The sequence below is a fragment of the Saimiri boliviensis genome, chromosome 7 (assembly GCF_048565385.1).
Source record: "Saimiri boliviensis isolate mSaiBol1 chromosome 7, mSaiBol1.pri, whole genome shotgun sequence".
Taxonomy (NCBI): domain Eukaryota; kingdom Metazoa; phylum Chordata; class Mammalia; order Primates; family Cebidae; genus Saimiri; species Saimiri boliviensis.
In genome coordinates, this window is record NC_133455.1 from 84470472 (window position 1) to 84492647 (window position 22176).

General features: G+C 34.2%; 1 protein-coding gene across 23 annotated transcripts in view; it reads right to left on the reverse strand.

Moving 5' to 3' along the window:
• C2CD5 (C2 calcium dependent domain containing 5) overlaps nt 1-22176 on the reverse strand; it is a 93392-nt gene that overhangs the window by 13591 nt on the left and 57625 nt on the right. For all 23 annotated transcript variants that reach the window (XM_074402902.1, XM_074402898.1, XM_074402893.1 and 20 more), the window contains 10 exons: nt 19379-19570; nt 17205-17391; nt 12913-13077; nt 10491-10631; nt 8211-8274; nt 7762-7823; nt 7452-7550; nt 6883-6972; nt 6301-6388; nt 5057-5143 (listed from right to left, as the gene is read on the reverse strand). In XM_074402902.1, coding sequence (XP_074259003.1) covers nt 5057-5143; nt 6301-6388; nt 6883-6972; nt 7452-7550; nt 7762-7823; nt 8211-8274; nt 10491-10631; nt 12913-13077; nt 17205-17391; nt 19379-19570 — 1175 coding nt within the window. The remainder of the gene's footprint in view (nt 1-5056; nt 5144-6300; nt 6389-6882; nt 6973-7451; nt 7551-7761; nt 7824-8210; nt 8275-10490; nt 10632-12912; nt 13078-17204; nt 17392-19378; nt 19571-22176) is intronic.

Sequence of the window (22176 nt, forward strand, 5' to 3'; positions counted from 1 at the left end):
TCCAATAAAAAAATTCTAATGTAGACACCTAATTTTGAAGTACAGTGTATTGTGGGTATAAACCAACTTGTTTTCTTTTATATCGAATTTCAGATTTTAACCTCTGCTTGCCACAGCACTCAGCAGCTCATGTAATAAATGGAATATTCCTGCCAGCCTACAGCTTATGCCACCGAATATGAGGAAAGTACTCTAGTAAAGCAAAACAAGAAACAAGGTGGGTATTTAAAAAAAAATGTCTTCTATACAGTTTTACTCAACAATACTTAAAACTAAAATTGACCGAATTAAACCTTTTTAAAGCTTTAAAAGATCAGTGTTTTAATGAAAACTATTATCCTATCTTAGCTAATATTTTTTAAGAATTTAAAATATATTTAAAGTGGTACATGATTTATACGCACTTGTCTAATATAAGTTCTTAAGCCCTACAATAGATGAACCAGTAGCTCAAGGTATAAGCCTTTAAATATTTCTCTAAAGTAATATGCTACCTTTTTATAAAAATTACATGTATAAAATTCTTGAGATAAACTGAAGTCTATGAAAAAAATCTTGCTGATTTTTTTTTTACTCTTCTCCCAGATTACCTCCACCGACTCCCACTCCATTTTGCTCTTTTATATATATATATATATATATATATATATATATATATATACACACACATTATATATATGTATATATATGTATATATATATACACATTATATATATATTTGTATATATACACACACATATATATACAAATATGTATATATACATTATTTTTAAAGCCTATTAAAAATCATTTCAGAGGAAAACTCAGGTCTGGATATCAATAAGGAGAAAAAAACATAAAAATTTTATTAAAATGTGCTATAGCTATCACTTTTCTCATAACACTTTTCTCTTGTATAAACACAAGTAATTCATTTTGATACCGTATCATCTATCCTTTAATAAGTTATTTAAGCTCAGCACTAGTTAATATATCAAATCAGAAAAATCAAGATAACCAGCAAGGTAACACCAAATCAACCATAAATTTGAGACACACATCAAACTACTTTGTTACTTTTAAAAACAAAACCAAATATAATAAATGATGGAAGGAAAACATTCAACATGGATGGACAATTCAGGCCCAGGCTTACTCTACACAGTGAATTAAGATACATGTTACTGACGCGTTTCTTTACATGACATCCACCCATTTTCAATAACACAAAAAGATAATGAAAGGTTTATCTACAAGTAAAAAGATGGAAGTATTAATAAACATACTACACTTGGCTCTTAAAACTACTTCCCCAGTCAATATAAAAGGAAATAAAAAATTTTAACAATCATCCTATTTGTGATTAAAAACATGAAATATAAACTGGAATTCAAAGTTACCGAAAGTAAAAAAAAAAAACTATCACCTTATCTAACTTAACAAAATGATTTAAAAACTATACTTTTGTTTATCAGTATTAGTAGTTGACTTTTAAGCCTCCTGTTGCTGCATATTTTAAAAATCAGAGAAGTCTTCTGAGCATTTATCCCTAACACTCTACCTTCCTCTCTTCCTATTTCCACTAAGTTGCTATGCTTAATTTTTCAAAACATTGCCTTCTTTCACGTTACAACATTCGTTTACTCCATTTATGTTACAAGACTCTACTATATTTTTCAGGCCTTTTCAAAACCTATCTTACCCTCAATTTTCCAAAATATTTTGAGATAACTTTAAAAACTGTGTTTAGCCCACATCCTCCTGAAAAGACTTGAGGAAGCACAAGACAATAAATAAGCATGCAACATAAACCACAATTTACAAACTATAGAAATATTTACAGAAAGGTACAAATACACTTTTAAGTGTTTACTGATGATTTTACAACGCAATCTTCAAGGAAAAGCACATAGGTTTTACAGTTAAGCACTTAGTATATCAAGTTTTACATATATTCATATTGGATGTGACGGTTTGATGAAGATGATGACAACAAAGGGTGGCATGATCTGAATCAACGGTTTTCAAACTTTTTGAGACCCCTTTCTTCAGGTGAAATCACATACAGAAGACGGATATGTAAAAACATGGAATTGGCCAGGTGTGGTGGCTCACCCCTGTAATCCCAGCACTTTGGGAGGCCAAGACAAACAGATCACAAGGTCAGGAGATTGAGACCATCCTGGCTAACACAGTGAAACCCCATCTCTAGTAAAATACAAAACATTAGCTGGGCGTGGTGGCACCTGCCTATGGTCCTAGCTACTTGGGAGGCTGAGGCAGGGGAATCACTTGAACCCCGGAGGTGGAGGTTGCAGTGAGCCAAGATCGCGCCACTGCACTCCAGCCTGGTGACAGAGCAAGACTCCATCTAAAAAAACACATGGAATCAAAGCTGCTCTGTATCAAAAAAGTAGGGGATCCAGGGACCTACCCTGTCACTCCCGTCGTTCTTTGTTCCCTTTCACCCTGCCTCCTGGAAGGCCCTGAGATACCTCTGACATGGTATGTCATGGTTCGGAGGAGCAGAATTTAAAATTAAAATTATTGATTTAATTGGTTAAAAGTTATTTGAAATAATTTTTTGAGACACAGTCACTCTGTTGCCCATGCTGGAGTGCAGCGGCATGATCAGAGCTCACTGCAGCCTCGACCTCCCCAGGCTCAGGTGATTCTACCACCCCAGCTTCCTAAGTAGCTGGGACCACAGGCATACCACCATTCCTGGATAATTTTTCTGTTTTTTGTAGGGAAGAAACTCCTAGGTTCAAGCAATCCACGTGCTTCAGCCTCCCAAAGTGCTGGGACTACAAGTAGGAGCCACTGCACCCAGGTAAACACTAAATACACAAGCTTGGTGTGACCTTGGGGACTAATTTAGCTTTTGATTTACTTTTTGAAAATGTAAATATGTTAATAATTGAAGAACCATAAACTACAGAAACCCAAGGAATTTTAGAGATTAGAGAGAATCTTAATCTTTTCACATTTTACACATGAGGAACTGAAACTCAAAAAGGTTACACAATTGGCCCTTCAAGTTCTCACACCTAATCAGTAGCAGAACTGAGAAAAGAATCCAGGTTAGTTGCTTTTTCACCCTACCTCATGGTCCCTCTCTATTCTCCCTAAAATGAGTTGCAAATATTTTAGGTACTGTTCAAATATGACTTACTCTACTCAAATTCTTATTTTCTTGTTTTTTAGTCCACAAAGTATCATTTTGCATACCATATACTAACATTTGCATAAGCACCAGTTTTAATTCCTTTGAAAACATTTTGAAAGCTACTGCAGAAGTGACAAGTTGTCCTTATAGACAAGGCAAACTTAAGAGATTAAATCTGATATTCTGCAGAATTCGGTAGGTATTAACAACATAGCAAAACACAGCTAATAGGGACCCCAGGTCCACAAATATCTATTCCTACAGATTAGCAATCAATCAAACCTTTGTTGGTTTTACGATTTTTGGCAGGGGGGTGGGGGGTGGGTGGGTATTGCAGAATAAGGATAAATGAAATTATACCTAGAAGTGATTTGGAACTAACCCTGAATAAATACAAGTTTCAGTATAAAGTAGATGTTAGATGTTAAAGGAAAAAAAAACTTGCTGTATAGTGAGTCCAAGGAAGACTTATTTCTTTTTAAGAGAGGGTCTCTCCCTTTCCCCTAGGCTGGAGTACAGTGGCACAATCACAGCTCATTGCAACCTTAACCTCCTGGGATCAAGCGATCTCCCACCTCAGTCTCCCAAGTTGCTGGGATCCAGGTGCACATCACCACATGCAGCTAATTATTTATTTTTTGTAGAGTAGAGGTCTCTCCCAGGCTGGTCTTAAGCTTCTAGATTCAAGCGATCTTCTAGCCTCAGCCTCTCAAAGTGCTGGGATTACAGATTTGAGCCAACAGGCCTGGCCTAAGGAAGACTCTTGACAGTTCTGCTTTCTGTCTAGAAGATGTATTTAATTCATAAATCTAAATTCACATTACCTTTGAATTTGATTTTTCCTCTCTATTTTTTCAAGGACATTGAGATATGCTACAATTCTCTATAAAGTTCTAAATCAGAATGTTACGTGATGACAAAAAGGAAAAAGGACCAAAGATACCACATTACCAAGTTCAGAATCTGGAAGCAGCTTATTTTTCATCTTCAAAATATGAGACCAGATCTGTTTATCTACATAAACAGATCTTGTACTGATTTAATAAAGATTCTATTGACATATATGCAAAGTGAATATAAAACTATTCTGCATTATACATCATTTGATATCAAATAACAGTTGAAATAAAATAATATCAATTATAAGACAAAATTTAGAATAGCTGATTGCAAAAACTATCTTTCTCAAATTTCATGAAAAACACATCTAATATATAATGCTACAAAATAAATAGTAAATTAAAAATTTTATAATAAAAACTTTACTAAAATCAGATGAGAAATGAAAAACAAAGGTTACCTCTCACTTTTCTCCAAAGATTATGCAGATCAAAATAGATTTATTGCTATTAAATTAAGGAGCTATCAATTTGCACTGGAAAAAAATGGCACTGTCTTATATAAGTACATAAGAATGTTCTTCAATTATCACCACAGCAAAGACAGGAAGCTCATTCCTTTCTCACTTGTACTACTCCCACTCAAAACCTCTTCACATATCTTCTGGAGAAAAAAAAATTCTGTTGTCCATGAAAATTGAAAAATTTTTGTGAAGGTTTAATTGGTTGCTAGAAAACAACCTTACCAAATATAATATAAATATCAAGTGTTTTATGTGTGAATGGTTACTTGGGAAATTCAAATCTTTGAAAATAAAGCTTTAATACATTAAGGTATGAAAATGGAATATCATAAGAAAAATTTCCTTAATAACTTAAAAGGAAATTACTTGAGAAATTAAAATAAGAGGAACATTAATTTCTCCCCTTTATGAATATGAAGAAACATATAATGAGGGAATGAAAGACATTTTCACCTCAAGGTTAGTAAGATTTCCTATAATGAAGAATCAAGTGAAAGGAACTAGAAACTAGGATTTGTGTTTGCTTTTTCGCTTACTTAACCAACCTTTAGCTGGTGGTAAAGGATGTGAAGGAAGTGAATCTGAACACAGTTCCAGTGGAAATTGTAAAAGTTCTTCATTATCTGTAGAGGCTAGAAAGGCAAGAAAAATAAGTTACTTAGTAATGATCTATTATTAATTTTTTAAAATTAAGAATCTGTGACAACATACATATACATATTCTCAGCTCTATCTCCCCACCCCAATTTATTGTGGTTATTTTCTTCTTGATTTCTCCTACGGAAACCTTCCATCTACATGATGCTGTGAGTGGTGCTATCTTTCCTGGTATGACTCTTGTGAGACTTTAAGAGATTAATACCAGCAAATCACTTAGCACAGTGCTTTACAAATAATAAATGCTGGATAATAATTAATATCCTACACTTTGTCCATTACTAGTATTTTATAATACTTAAACCAGTTACATGACTTCTTTAATAAGTATCTGAACATATAATCATTTACTATATCTCCCTGACATTAACTCATTGCTCAAATCTTATCAACGCCATACATGTAGAATGCAATCAACTTTTAAAAGTTTAGGACTAATCATGGAATATCACAGAAAAAATTACCTTAATTACTTATAATGAAATTACTTGAGAAATTAAAATAAGAGGAACATTAATTTCTCTCCTTTAGGAATATTAAGAAACGTATAATGAGGGAATGAAGGATAAATTTTCACCTCAAGGTTAGTAAGATTGCCTATATTTCATTTAGCCAGTATGTCATTTAAACTATACAAAAAAGTATAGTATCCCCCCTTATGTGTTTTTCAGAACACATAATTTCCAATAATCTGAATTTCTTCAGAATTTATTTAGAATAGCACTTTCTAAATTTTACTGGATTAAGGCCACCTTTGTGAATCTGTTGAACACAATGGAACTTGTCCTGAGAACAATACATAGGCACACAATTTTGCCTTGAAGACCTTGCTAGAGATCTTAGTGTAGAAACTCCTATATTACTGCAGAATTAATATGCTGTAACTTAAGTCTAAATAACCAGCAGCATTCCCTATGTAAACACCAGTCAAATACCACCTAGTTGTGTATGAAAAAAATCAAGTCAGACACATGCTTATCCACACAGTTACCTCAATAAAGATCAACAGAAAAAGCAGCAAATATTCTTCAAGAAACAAGACATTTATTGAATTCACTTGTCGTCTGTATTTTATCACTGAACTGTAACACAGACAAACACAAACTGAACCTCCTATCCATTAAAGGTTTACCTCTTTGCAATGATTTTTCAGCATGTGTTTTGGTGGTTTGTAAAGCCTGATTTTTGTCAAAAGTTATTGCGACTGCTGTGACTGTAACCTAGAATTACAGAAACAATATGGTTAGCACAATAATCACTGCCAAAATTAAGTTTCTTACATATTTTTTTCAGTACCATGCAACAACCTGTACCAAATACCTTTTCTGGTTAAAATCCTCAACCAGAATTAAATATAAATTCAGATACACAAATTACAACTATGCCAAACAGGTATACCTAAATCTAAGTATTTCAGAAAGAACTCAAGAACCTTCTCTTAAAACATGGGAACTGGTGAAATCCCACATATTGAGTACAGGTCCTACTGTATACGTGCTAGGGCATACGTGTGCTTACCCCCTCGGATAACTAAAATCCAGAAAAAAGAAACACACATGGCCTAACGCATACTAACATATTTTTTAGTATTGTGAGGTAAACTAGTATATGCTTAAGTTATTTAATTATGGCAAAATTATAATAATTAAACAGATAATAAAAATAATAGATCAGATAAAGACTATTCTCTAATAATGGACTAAATCTTAATTACCTGAATTAATTCATCTTCAGGCAGAGATACTGTAAAATTTACATGGCAAAGGCAGCAGGGGATCATAGATCGTAGTTTAAAATACAGGCTCTACATAAGAAAATATCAGTAATGTCACTTTTTTATTTAAAAATTTATAAAGCTGATTTTCTTAATGTACATAATATTATAGCAAATGGAGAGTTAAAAATTAAAACAAAACAGGTCCACTTTTGTTTTGTGTATTCTTACATTAAGAATCTATTTTTTAGCATTTAAGAAGACGATAAGATTTAATCATTTGCCAATAAGTTACAAAAAATAAGTTTTTAAAAATTTACACATATACAATAGATTTTTATGAAATTTAAAGCTATTAACTAACTTAAATTATATTTCTTTTATAGTGTGATATAGTAAGGGGGAGAGGACAACTTTAGTATCTCATCCGATGACAGAAGTAAGATAAGTAGGTAGGAATGATTCAGCCCACAACTGTGTAAGATATTACAGATAAGACAGAAAATAGCCACTTTTCAAATTTCATTATCTTAGATGTTTGAAATAAAATTTAGTCAGAAGGTTCCTACCTTGAGTAAATTTTCACAGAGATCATTAAAGTTCTTATTGAGAGCTTGATTAGTCAAGTTGAGGCTGCTTAATCTGATTACTCTTACTGAAGTGAACATCTAAATGTGGGTGACATAACATGTCATTTTATTATTTTTAACTAAATATTTGAACAGTTGATAAATTGCCAAATAATTAACAATTTAACTAATGCAGTAGAATAAGGATGATATTTTAATTGCAATAAAGAGGTCAAAAAGAAAACAGATGATGGAACCTACTAAAATAACTTACGTGTTATTTGCTTAAAATTAAGAAAAAAAAGTTTACCTGAATTTCAGATGTCCAATTATTTATACCAGGCATAATTTCTGTATTACAACTATAAAAACCTGTCAAAATAAATTATAATCAAAATATATGATGATATTTCATTGATTTTTCTGTTAAATGACATTTTTCCATTATTACATGAAATTCCAACTATAAAACCCTTCTTTTTTTCCTTCTAAAACTATACCTGCAGGAGACTTTAAACCATACTAATAAATTATCATAGGGATTCTTTTACATGTATAAATATAAAAGGACTAAAAATCACTTCCGCCATAGTTCTAACATAAACATTTTTAACTTATGTTTTTCTACCTTGGAGTAGCAAGTACATGACAAGCTGTGATAAGTTCTTCCTTTAAAGTAAAATTAGTACTGTAACAAGTATGAGCTAAAACATTTATATGTAAAGCTAGTTTCATCCCAAAAGTAATTTTTTTGTTCACCTGACGGAGGAGGAACATCAGTAAGTAGAGAATGGACATCTTCCATGGCATCTGTGTCATCGATCTTAAAATAAAGAGATTAAAACTATTATATAAGTAGTAAATGCATAATCATTTCACATTTTTGAAAAAATGTTGGCCGGGTGCATCCCAGCACTTTGGGAGACCGAAGCAGGAGGATCATGAGATCAAGAGTTCAAGACTATCCTGGCCAACATGGTGAAACCCCATCTCTACTAAAAATACAAAAATTAGCTTGGCCTGATGGCGGGCACCTGTAGTCTCAGCTACTCAGGAGGCTGAGGCAGAAGACTCGCTTGAACCTAGGAGGCAGAGGTTGCAGTGAGCTGAGCTCCAGCCTGGCGACACAGCGAGACTTCATCTCAAAGAAAAACAAAACAAAACAGAAAAACTGTTTATTTATTAGAGTAAAGAAAAAGTAGACTCATTTTTCCCTAAGTAAAAGTATAACAAGAAAAAAATTCTAATATCAGTAAATTCCTCCACGGTAATAACCAAATACTTCTAAGTGAAATATTTTACATACAAAGTACATTAAGTCAAAAAAAAAAAAAAAAAAAAAAAAACTAGTTGTTTCTCAAGCCTTTATAAGAATGTTTCTAAAGACTTACAAAGACATCATAAGCAATCATTCCAATTTGTTTAAATTAATAAAGTGTAATCAAATCCTTTGACTAAATGCAGAATTGCTTTACAATGGAATTAGATAAATTTAAAGGCATATCTAATAATAGGTCTAAATTCTATTTTTCTAATAAAATGAATAGGTCTAAATTCTATTTTTCTTACCGTATTCCACTGTGAATAATAAATAGGGGAAATATCCAGCTGGACATGTACTGACATGCATCTGCACCTCAGTTTCTAAGTCCTAACTGCAGCCTTGCTAAGCTTCTTCTCGCACCACCCTCAGGACTTCAAGAACCACTTTCACCTCTAATTCATATGGCTACCCATAGTTACAGCCATACCTCAACCCATTATTCCCCAAAACACTCCACACCCAGGATCTCGAGCATTCTCTAACTACAGTCCTGTCTCTCTGTCCTCTCTTACTGAATCTTCCACTAGCCCTCTGTCCATGTTTGAAACACTTTGTTCTCATGTGCCTCTCTACTTAGCCAGGATCCCTAGATAAGAAATATCAATAATGCCTTAGGATCAAACTTCAGGTAATGTTTGACATCACCTGGAAAGTTTGTTAAACAGATTCCTGGGCTCCACCTAGAAATTCTCACTTACTAGGTCTGAGGTAGGGGCCCAAGAATTTGTATTTCTTACAAGCTCCCAGGTAGAGCTGACTGACGCCACAAGTAGTCACATCACACTTTGAATAGCACTGCTCTGAAAAGTACCCTGGAACTTTTACCCTCCTTGACCTGACATATTTTCCATTCTCAGGCTGTAGAGAAATGTGGGGGAAAAAGTAGGGTACAAAAAAAACCCATATAAGTTGCATTTTTTACAAATTGACACTCCCACCTTGATTAGGCCTAGTGTGTCTCCCACAGACCCTTGGTACAGACACTGGCACTGTCCCTGACTCTTTAAACCTCCAATCCCATCCCAATACAATGCTACCACGAGCTTCCTGCTACACTGAGATCAAAGCATCTATTTTTTCTCTCTCAACTTACATCTTACTCATTTATTTTCCCCTTAAATATGAAAATGAAAAATCTTTCTCTTTGGGAACTAACCATTCTACAGGAGAGTGCAGAGGAAACAGATCTGTGAGGAAAGAGTCTTCATAAACTTTTCAAGTGACATTTACTCTCTGGGGAAGTTACTAAAGTGTTCTTAGTATCTTTTTATGAAGATGGTTCAATTATATCTTTTGAATTCGTAAGAAAATATGATACTCAGAATTCATAGTGATTATATGCAAAAATGTAACAATTATAGTAACATAACATACAAAGGTAGTAATTACAATAAGTTAAAGAATGACATTTTAATTTCTTATTTAAATTCATTCAACTTTACAAAAATAACTTCAAGGTTTAATACTATTTTGCCATTATGTCAATCCATACAGTAACTTTTTCAGAACCATCTGCATTATTTTATCAGTTACCTGGTATTGAACAAACATGTTACCAAGTTCTGTTATTTTCAAGTTTGTTGTAATTTCTACAATAATTTTTAAAATATTTATAACAGTTGTAATAATACAAAAGTATATTAATTTAGCATAAATGAAAAAATGTGTATGTTAGCTTCCAAAACCTTTAAGACATTAGTCCAATACAACATTACCTCCAAAACAAAAGCATCTTTTTTCCCATGTGAAAGGTCTAATTCTGTAACTTCATCTGAGCTTTCTGATTGCGATCTTAGAAGTCTTGAGCGCTGCCTAGGTTCTGGTATGGGTGATCCTATAATCTCTTCAGATATCTCCTGAAAGAAATATAATTGCTTTATATGAGATTGTCTTTTCCAGTTTAAATTTTACATCTTTATATTAGTAGATACCTACTTGTGGAGAAAACGCCTGTAAAATATACTCAGTGAAGTCTGTACATAAGTATAACCTTTATAACTAAACTTTCATAGAGGATATGGCAGCTTTAATGATACACGAATCAGAAAAATACATATAACTGTCACAGATACAACAAGATAAAACTGACATCTAGTGTACATACAGGACAATACAATGTGTATGGAATTAGTAGGCCTTACAGCTCAGAAATCCGGTACTCCTGGCTGTGTATATTTTCTATTCAGTATTATCAGAGTCCTAATACACCATAAAAATTTAAAGGTATATGTTCCTAGAAAGAATTTTAATCTTTTACATCTTTTCTTATCCACTGGTAATTTTTCAAAGCTCCACGTGGCAAAATGTGGAATATGATAAATGTATAAGCATGAATACATATATACATATACTATGCATGTATTTGCTATTCAATTTATTAAGCTAAATAAACTTTGGTAGTTAGTGTAAACTTTAAAGTTTAAGTGTAAACTTAAACTTTAAGGTCAATGTATGGTGCAATACTGTATGGCTCAATGAGCTTTTTGCTGTTACACAGCCCAATATCACTAGAGGTTCTAAGGATCTGTTGGTCACAAAGAATTCTGGAAGAATGTGAATATGTGAATACAAAAGCAAAAGGCATAGACTACTGCTAATGAAACAGTTATCTTTTTAATAAACAAGGAAATTGTTCATAAAAGTTTTTCAAAAACATATCATTTTAAATGTTTATTGCTAGTACATACCTTCAATAAAAGACTACCACAACAGCACAATTTCATAATGTTATAATCTACGGACCACTTTCACATCCATTTATCTTATTTGTACTCCAAATTAATCTGCCCTCTATAAAGTTGATATGTTACACATTATAATGACTACAAAATGGAAGAGAGTTGAAATTCAGAAGTAAATTAGTAGTTTGCCTAGATATGAAAACAAGAAAGTGTAGAACCAGTCTAGGTCAGTCTTTTGACACACAGTGCAGCGTTATTCGCCCTAGATACCACACTACCTTTTACAATTTTACAGTAGTTTAAATTCTGTTATGCCTTTGTTCACAATACCACAGACTTAATAAATATAACTGTCTGGTATTTAATATGTTCTAAATTCATAATGAAATTTCATCACTAGTATTGTTATTCTAAGAGATGTGAATCTTATTTTGATATTTTAATAGTGTAAAATATTTCTATTTTACACTACTTTTTCACATTAAATCTTTAAAATCCAGTGTATATTTTATACTTACTATATATCTCAATTCAGACTAGTCACAAATGCTCAAAAATCACATGTGGCCAGTGGCTACCACAGGGAATAATAAACAGTACAATTCTAGGTCATAAACTTAACAATTCCTCCCAAATTAACAACTATGCTAGAATAATATGATGAAAGCTATATATGAGATGCAACAATCCAGATACACTGTTCCAGAAGACCAGCCACAATTTTAGATAAGACATTTAAAGTAATAAAAACAATAATAATAATGTTATTCAAATACTTTTCTTTCATGAAAGTATTTCATTATCAGAGTCTCATAAAAACAAATAATTTCATCCTAACTCCAACATATTTTTCTTTCAATTCAGACTATTGCCTTAAGGCATCCACAGAGGAGGAAGCACCTTAATACTTATTGCAAAGTTGGTAAAAAGATTGATTAAAGAAAATGACTGGGAGGAGAATTGTAAAAAAAGAAACTGTAACTGAAAAACTGTTTTCTTTCACATTTTCACCACAGTAAGAACCTCTTTTTACTAACAAAGAACATTTTAAACCATTTATTTCATCATTCAACAAATACTGATTAAGAAACTACTACCAGGAGGAAGTTTTCTAGGCATCAGAAATAAAGCCTTCAAGGAGTGTCATTCTACTGGTATTGACAGGCAATAAACCAACCACACACACACAAATATGAGCTATAGAAAACAATAAAAGAGGGAAAGGTGATAGGAAGAGCCAAAAATGAAGTCATAATTTTTAAATAGGATGTGTTTAGAGTACGCTTACCCGAAAAGGAGACAGTTGAGCAAAGACATAAAGGGAGGTGAAAGAGTGAGTAATAAGGAGAGCTAATCTAAACGGTGAAAAAAAATACTGTGTCCTAGATAAGATAACATAAAAATATACTAATAAACAATAACTGATGTATTCACAATATAGGTTTGTTTTACTTACTGGAGGATTGATTTCATATAACTCTTTGTTTTTAGCAATTGTATCATTTATCTTCTTCTGCATATGAGAGATGTGCTGTTCATACGAGCCATCATTAGGAGTCTTCCCAGCAATCTGAATACCACCAGGAGTTGGTAAAGCTGCTAAATATACACCTGTGGCAGACTTGTAAAAATAATAGGGAAATAATCAGAAAAAATATCTATAGGATAGCTGTCCTTAAGTTTTCACATTTAAGAATGTGGTCAACACCAGGATGCAAGGGCTCACACCTGCAATCCCAGTACTGTGGGAAGTCAAGGCAGGCAGATCAGTTAAGGTTAGGAGTTCGAGACCAGCCTGGCCAACATGTTGAAACCCCATCTCTAATAAAATTACAAAAATTAGCTGGGTGTGATGCTGTACATCTATAATCCCAACTACTCAGGAGGCAGAGGCAGGAAAATCACTTGAACCCAGGAGGCAGAGGTTGCAGTGAGCCAAGATCATGCCACTGCACTTCGGCCTGGGCAATAGAGTGAGACTCTGTCTCAAAAAAAAGAAAAAAACAAAACAAAACAAAAAACAAGAATGTGGTCTTTGCCCATTAGGAAAAATATAATCAGCATCAGTTTACATATAAGACATATCTGGAAAGGCACACAAAAACAACTGGTTAACAAGGGCTAGTTTCTTTTGGGGAGAACCCTGGGTAGGTGGGAGACAGTAAGGAAATGGGGATTTACTTTTCACAGCATACCCAACTATATTTTTTATGATTCTACCTCACAATTTTTTTTTTTTTGAGACAGTTTCATTCTGTCGCCCAGGCTGGAGTGCATGGTGTGATCTCAGCTCACTGTAACCTCCACCTCCCAAGTTTAAGCAATTCTTCTGCCTCAGCCTCCTGAGTAGCTGGTATTACAGGTACCCACCACCACACTCAACTAATTTTTGTATTTTTAGTAGAAACGGGTTTTCACCATGTCGGCCAGACTGGTATCGAACTCCTGATGTCAAGGGATCTGCCTACCTCAGCCTCACAAAGTGCTGGGATTACAGGCATGAGCCACTGGGCCTGGACCTATCTCATAATTTTTAAAAATACAATTAGAATTTAAAATAGGCCGGGCGTGGTGGCTCAAGCCTGTAATCCCAGCACTTTGGGAGGCCGAGGCGGGTGGATCACGAGGTCAAGAGATCGAGACCATCCTGGTCAACATGGTGAAACCCCGTCTCTACTAAAAATACAAAAAATTAGCTGGGCATGGTGGTGCGTGCCTGTAATCCCAGCTACTCAGGAGGCTGAGGCAAGAGAATTACCTGAACCCAGGAGGCGGAGGTTGCAGTGAGCCGAGATCGCGCCATTGCACTCCAGCCTGGGCAACAAGAGCGAAACTCCGTCTCAAAAAGAAAAAAAAAAAAAAAAAGAATTTAAAATAGCAAAAAAAAATTAAAGGTTGCTAAAAAATAAATTTTTCATGAATGAGCAGACACAATACCTTTAAAGGTGGCAAAAGTGAAGAGGAAACACAAAACAAGGTAACATTTATATATATACTTATGTGTAAATATGCTAATATAAGCAAAGCAAAAAAATAGAAGTACAAACATCAAATGGTTAACATCAAAGGGATGGAATGGGAAAGAGAAACGACAATTCTTTTAACTCTAGATATCTGTGTATTTTTTAATTGTTTGAAGTGTTATTATTTTAATTAATCATTGCCAATTTTATAAACATAAATCCTAAAAAGGGATTGATGAAGAAGTCTGCATAGCAGATGAAATTGTTCCTCAAGAATGCTTGCTCCTGGTTTGTGCATTAGTATTCACCACTGCATAGATGACCCAATCTCTAATACTCAACCAGGGAACCTCCACTTCTCCATGCCATATGAAGCCTTAGTCCAACATCTCTAATGCGATTTTAGTTCCATTCATAAATGAGGCAACAGCCCTGAATGCCTTAGAACACAGACTCTGGAATCAGATAAGCCTGGATTTGAAATCGAGTTCTAACACATGTAACTACATCACTTTGCAGTCTCAACCTATCATAGCACACATTTTCTCCTCCTGTAAAGTGAAGATAATATCACAGTCTTTCTGTAATATCTTAGTGCCAGACACCTAGTCAGCATTCATCTGAGATTACCTAGCACAGAAGATAGTCTTGAGACCTTACAATTTAGGTGCACAAACTATAACAAAGCACAAAGATGAAATGTCAAACAGTGGTAATTAACAGCACTAATGATCAAGAAGGAAAATATTAGTATGAATCAGGAAAGCAATATTTGAGGCAAGTCTTGGATTATATCAGTGTCATAAACTAGTTTTCTGGAGCTCAACCATCAAAAATGTTTGGTATAGCTAGCAGAATGTTTTTTAAACCTCTCAATTTGAATCCAGCTCTTGACATGCATAGGCACCCATCAATCATTACAGTCTTGCATCACGCACAAATTATACATTTATGTTATGTTCTCACTAAGCATGCAAATTTTAGACCACTGAATTAAAATATGCACTTTTCCCGAAGTTACTCTAAGTATAAAAGAGAATTTTTTTTTTTTTTTTTTGAGGCAGGGTCTTGCTCTGTCACCCAGGCTGGAGTGCAGTGGCACGGTCACAGCTCACAGCAGCCTCAAGCTCCCAGGCTCAGCGATTCTCCCACCTCAGCCTCTCAAGTCACTGGGACTACAGGCACATGTTGCCACACCCGGATAATTTTTGTGTTTTTAGTAGAGACAGGGTTTTGCCATGTTGCCCAAGCTGGTGGTCTCAGAATCCTGGGTTTGAGTAATCTCCCCACCTCAGCCTTTCAAAGTGCTGGGATTATAGGCAAAAGTTACTGTGCCCAGACTAAGTATCAAATATTTTAATATGAACCAGGTTACTTAATTATTATAAATTTCTATTGTTAGAAAACTGTAATACCCAGTTTATCATCATCACACAATTATCCTCTACATACAAAATTTTACACATGTGCTCTTACAGAAAGATGAAGTAGGAAACAAATGTGCATTTGACCTATAAACGTATACTGAGACAAAAAAAAGTCAAATTCTATAAATTTCTTAAAATTAAATGTCTATGCGTGTCTCAAAAAGATGGCAAGAGAATTCAAATCTGAAAACTTCCAGTAACACAAACAAAATGCTGGTTAGCGAAATAACTAGAAAATGAGAAAATTTCCATAAATGTGGTGGATCAGATTCCATATGATCAATGTGCATTTTGCAGGCACCTGGTTCTCTGAGTCCTACGCTACTTATAGAAGCAGCAGTGACTTTCCTCATTAACATCTTTCCAGTCAGAACTTACCTGCTAACAAGCCACGGTGAATATTAAGCTGAGACACAACTTTCTCTTTTCTCATATTTCATCAGCACTTAAAAACACACATTTTTTTTTTTTTTTTTTGAGACAGGGTCTCACTCTGTCACCTCAGGTGGAATGCACTGATGAGGGCTCACTGCAGCCTCAATCTCCCAGGACTCAAGTGATCCTGCCACTTGAGATTCCTGCCACTACACCTGGCTAATTTTTAGTATTTTTTATAGAGACAGCAGTCTCACTCAGGCTAGTCTAACGCCTGGGCTCTCCCCCCACCACAGCCACCCAAAGTGTTGGAATTATGGGTGTGAGCCAACACACCTGGCTAGAAACACCTATATTTTATTACACATTCTACCACTGGCCATAGGTGCACAATTTATGATAAAGCTTAATTGTCTGTCCAATAGTGTCTCCCATGTTGTACTTTATCTTCTCCATCAAAACTAAAGATTATTTTAGCACATGGTCCACATCATGTGGGGTAGCACATGCTCTGCCCATCAAGGGACATTCGGCAATTTCTGAAGACATTTTTGGTTGTCACAACTGGGGAGATGCTACTAGCATACAGTAGGGAGTTGCCATGGATGCTGCTAAGCATCATACAATTAACAAGACAGTTTCCTACAACAAAGAGGTATCCTGCCCTAGTACCAAGATGGAGGAACCCTGTTTTAGCAATATGTAAACAGTAATGAAGTCCAGAAAAACTGTGGCCAACCTATTATGCAAGCTACACCTGATAATTTTTAGAAGTAGAATTATTAAAGTTAGATCACAGTCCCTTTAAAATATGTGAAAAACTATCACGTTTTTTTTTACTTCTTAAAATCTACTCATCCCACAAAGGTCTTAATGTCAAATTCTTTATGTAAGTCTTTGAAAAAGTCTCTTTGAATCACATAAAATAGAGTCTACTATAATTAAGAAAATCATAAAACAAAACCAAAAACATCTAAACTTACCGCTAAGCCCATCAACATATTTTCACCCACTGTGATCTGAATTCTTAGTCCAAACAAAGCATTCATTCCTTTGAGTTTTAGTTTATTCATTAGCTGAGTATGCACTTCATATTCCATAAATGGCAAGAGATTACTGATAGCTGTAGCATTTGCTTCTGCCTGTGCTTTCTTTTTTAAGCGACATAACCTATAAAGGAAAGTAAGTCAGTGAACATATTCTTGGTATCATCTTTAATAATCTCCAATTTTGAAAACTTTCTAAAGGTACGCTGAATAAAACATTTACTTGCTTCTAATGGACTTACTGAGTTACAGCAATAATCTTTTCTGCTTTTCGTCACTGTATAAACTTGCACTAAAAATCATATTTCATAACGGGTACAAAAAAGTAGAACGAATGAATAAGACCTAGTATTTGATAGTACAACAGGGTGTCCAGAGTCAATAATACTTTAATAGTACCAGTTAAAATAAGTAAAAATGTGTAACTGGATTGTTTCTAACACAAAGGATAAATGCTTGAGGGAATGGATACCCCATCTTCCATGATGTGATTATTATGCATTGCATGCCTGTATCAAAGTATCTCATGTATCCCATAAATACATACACCTACTGTTTACCCACAAACATTATTTTAAAAAATCATATTTCAATAAACAAAAAAAATCTCCAAATCTCTAAAAATGAAATAATGACCAACATCACTAGACACTATCAATTAAAATCTTAGGTATTGTAACTGCATGTGTTCCAAATAAATGCAAAGCGGAAGAAAAATGTTACTCATTAAAAAAATACAAAAGTCGCTTGAGCATCTACTTCGTACCTGATAGACTACATTCAAAGGGACAGTAATTAGACTAATAGATTATTTCTCAACAGTAGAAATGAAAACCAGAAGACAGTGGTAAAAGAGTATCTTTAATGTGCTGTAAAGAAACAGTTGCCAGTGCAAAATATTTTTTAAAGATAAAAGTAAAATAAACACATTTTTCAGACAGACCAAAAAAAAAAAAAAAAAGTTTACCACCAGCAGACCCATCAAATATATATATATATATATATATATAAAAGCATACACTTAAGGCAAAAGGAAAACAATCCCAAATGGAAGGTCTAAGATGCAAGAGGGAAAAAAAATAAATGGATCAGAAATACACATTAGAAGAAAAATCAACAGACTTTGTAATAAATTTGATGTGGGAGGTTGAGAAAGAGGATAGTGTCAAGTATCAACTTTGGCATGAAGAACTGGATAAAGGTACCATTTATGAAAATAGAAGAGGCTAATAAATGGAGACAATCAGGAGTTCAACGTGGAACAAGTATGAGATGCCTATGACATATCAAAATGGGGATATGAAGTAAACAGATACATGAGTCTGAAGCTCAGAAGAACGTTCTGGACTACAGTTATAAATCTGGGAATCACAGACACATAGATAGCATATAGATCTATATGAGTTGATGAGTTCAACTAGGGAGAGAGCTTTGAGAAGAGGGCCCAAACTCATGGCTCTCAAGGAGCAAGAAATGAGAAGTCAAGAAAGAGGCTGCAGATTATACATAAAGGTAGGAAAACATAGAAAGCATGGCATCATGAAGTCAAAGGAATTTTGAGGCGAAAATAACTAATGGTGTCACTATTGCTGAAATGTCAGAAGTAAGATGAGGACAGAAGTACCTGATAGATTTGGTAACCTGGCAGCCGTTGTCATGACAGCCCCAGTTAGAATTTCCTACTCCCGTGCATTTTAAAAGAAACTCTTACTAGCTAATTAAAGTAGTAAAAGAAACACTTCATGGTACTATTCTTTAAAATAAAGAAAGAGATTCGATTTCTAAAACATTGTTACATATTTAATGTCATTGTAGCAGTCTCTTCTTAGTCACCTACCTAGCCTGTAGCAGGTTAATAATTTCCATAATAATATATATTTGTATAAATGTTAAAAACTGCTTTTGCGTACAAACTTATTTGAGTTTTCCAGAGAGGATTTTTTTTTTTTTTTTTTTTTTACATGCAATAAAACACAAAGCTCCAACAGAATTGCCCAGTTTGTTCAGGATCAAACAGGTAGGAAACAGCAGAACTGGTACCTGAAAAGAGGTTTATGGCTTCGTATCTCATACTTTTTCAGGAACACCAAATAATGTTTTCACAAACATACCTTGCTTGAATAAGACAACCTTTTCCAATTACTGTTGCATCTGTTGGAAGGTCTATAGTTGTAAACAGAACATCAGGAACTTTTTGTTTCCTGCAGTTATAGCAATATGTGAGATGAGCTGGAAATGGCATATTCAGTTCATCATATGGTATATGGCAAAATCCACAACGTGTAGGCAAATTTTCTTCAAGCCTATATAAATTAAGAAAAAAAAAAAGACATTCTTTAAAAACGTACGAATTTTTTCAAAAATAATTATGTAACTGATATTACATACACAACACTTGTATACAAACTATCCAACTTCTACCACGGTAGGCTACAAGAGCACCACTATGACTGATAAGAATTAAAAACGACCATGAAATCAGAACCATACATTTTTCCTGTGAGAGAAAAGACTTATCAATTGCAAAGTCATTTTGCGCCAATCTATCTGCTTGATGATTTACCACCTGACAAACACCACTATTACCCCAGGGTTTTTTCTCTGGGATACAATATTTTTTAAAAAATGGTTAGATGATAATGATGACATTTTCCCACTGGTTGACAAATATAGCCACACAAAAAAAAAATCCCAAAGAAAAAAATATTTTGGTTACCAGAAGCTGGGAAGGGTAGTGGAGGGCTGAAGGAAGAGTGGGGATGGCTAATGGGTACAAAAAAGGTAGAAAGAATGAATAAGACCTAGCATTTGATAGCACCACAGGGTGACTATAATCAATGGCTTAATTGCACATTTTAAAATTACTCAGAGTATAACTGGATTGTTTGTAACACAAAGAATAAATGCTTGAGGGGATGGATACCACATTCTACATGATGTGATTATTATCCATTGCATGCTTATATCAAATTTTTCATATACAACTACTAGGTACCCCAAAAAATTAAAAATAAAAAAAAATTTAATCAAACATTTTTTAATTTAATGTAAAAAAGTATTAAAAAAGAAAAACGGTAAGTCAAAAATAGGCATACTCTAAGATTTCTAGTTTCCTATGATAGTTTTAACTTTTTTGAAAAACCAAAACATCTATTTCATAAATGTCATACATATCATACATAAACTGCAAATGAAACAATCATAACCTCCCCACCCATTGCAAAATGCTTGTTGTATTATGCTGTTTTTGAATTCATTCTAAAATGATAAAGCATTTTTTCATTGAGGACAATAAGGATGGAAACAAGAGAGAAGCTCCATGAAAAACTCCATACTTTCACACAATTGTATCTTCCAGAGCTCTGGAAAGATGTGAGTCAATATTCCCTAACTTAAAGTAACCCATTAGAAGTTGAAACCTGGCAAACAGAAAAATTTTAAAGGAAAAGGAAAACTTAGATATACCAGGAAGACAATAAACTTTTTTTTTTTTGGATATAGGGTTTCACTTTGTCACCTAGTCTAGAGTGCAGTGGTGCAATCATAGCTCACTGCAGCCTTCAACTCCTGGGCTCAAGTGATCCTCCTGCTTCAGCCTCCCAAGTAGGTGGGACTATAGGATTTTTAACCGAATCTTCATTACACTTTAAATCACATTAAATTACTCCCAGATGCCATTATTTTACTGTGAAGATGACATTCTGGTATATTAGAACTAACTCGAGAAGTGAGACATCTGAATGGAACTGTGTGAACCTGAACAAGTAGATTATTTAACCTCTCAGAACCTCCTTTATAAAACTGACAATGTACCTAGAGAAGTTTGTGGGTTTCTTTGGAGATTAAATAAGAAAAACTATAGCTAAACACACTCACCTCCCCAGTATAATGTTCACTATACAGCAGCAAATAGTTCCACTTAGCCTGAAACCAATCTGAGATAACTTGCTAAGTCACACTAAGCACTAACTAGCAGGCCTCATGTTTGAATTTCAGTTTGTTTGGATCCAAAACCAATGTGTTATAAGGGGGTACAAAAGGATGAAAACTGAAGCAATTTTTAACTAAACAGCTCACACAAATTTCAACATTAGTGGTATATATAAGGCATAAAAATAAAAGTATTAAAATTTATGAAAGCATTTTGAATATGAAATATACACAGGGATTATCAATAGTGAGATCATAAGGAATCTTTTCTTCCGTCTACTCTCCTACATTCTCCAATTTTTTTCTAATAAGCAAAAGTCATTTCATAGCAGAAAGAAAAGATATTTTCCTTTTCTTTTTCAACTAGGGATGGCAGCTATTTATAACTACCATATAAGAAAGAGAATGTACTGTATCCATCCAAGCCACAATACAGAAAAAAACCAAGCTACATGGGAAAGGTCATTTGTTAAATTAGGCTTCCTATCAACTCAACAATGAAATCTACAGACATGTAAGAACTATATTGCATCACTAGTACAACTCACTGCCAAAGAGAGTTTTCTCAACAGAACATTCTAATTATTTAGTGTGCTTCAAAATGCCCCACCTTCACTTTACTATTTACAATGACCTTTAAGGCTATGGAATTTATAATAGTCAATTTCCATTATAATACTGACAAAAGAAAGTGACCAAGTTCCTCTTGTGAATACCAGAACTAGAGTATCTTAGTTATGAATGCTTGCAAATTTACATTAAATTTGACAAGACACAGAATTTTTTTGCTTCCTTTTTTTTCTCAGATAGTCTCACTCTGTTGCCCAGGTTAGAGAGCAGTGGTGCCACCTTGGCACACTGCAAACTCTACCTCCCAGGCTCAAGCAATTCTCCTGCCTCAGCCTCCTGAGTAGCTGGGATTACAGGCACCCGCCATCAGACCGGGCTAATTTTTGTATTTTTAGTGGAGATGGGGTTT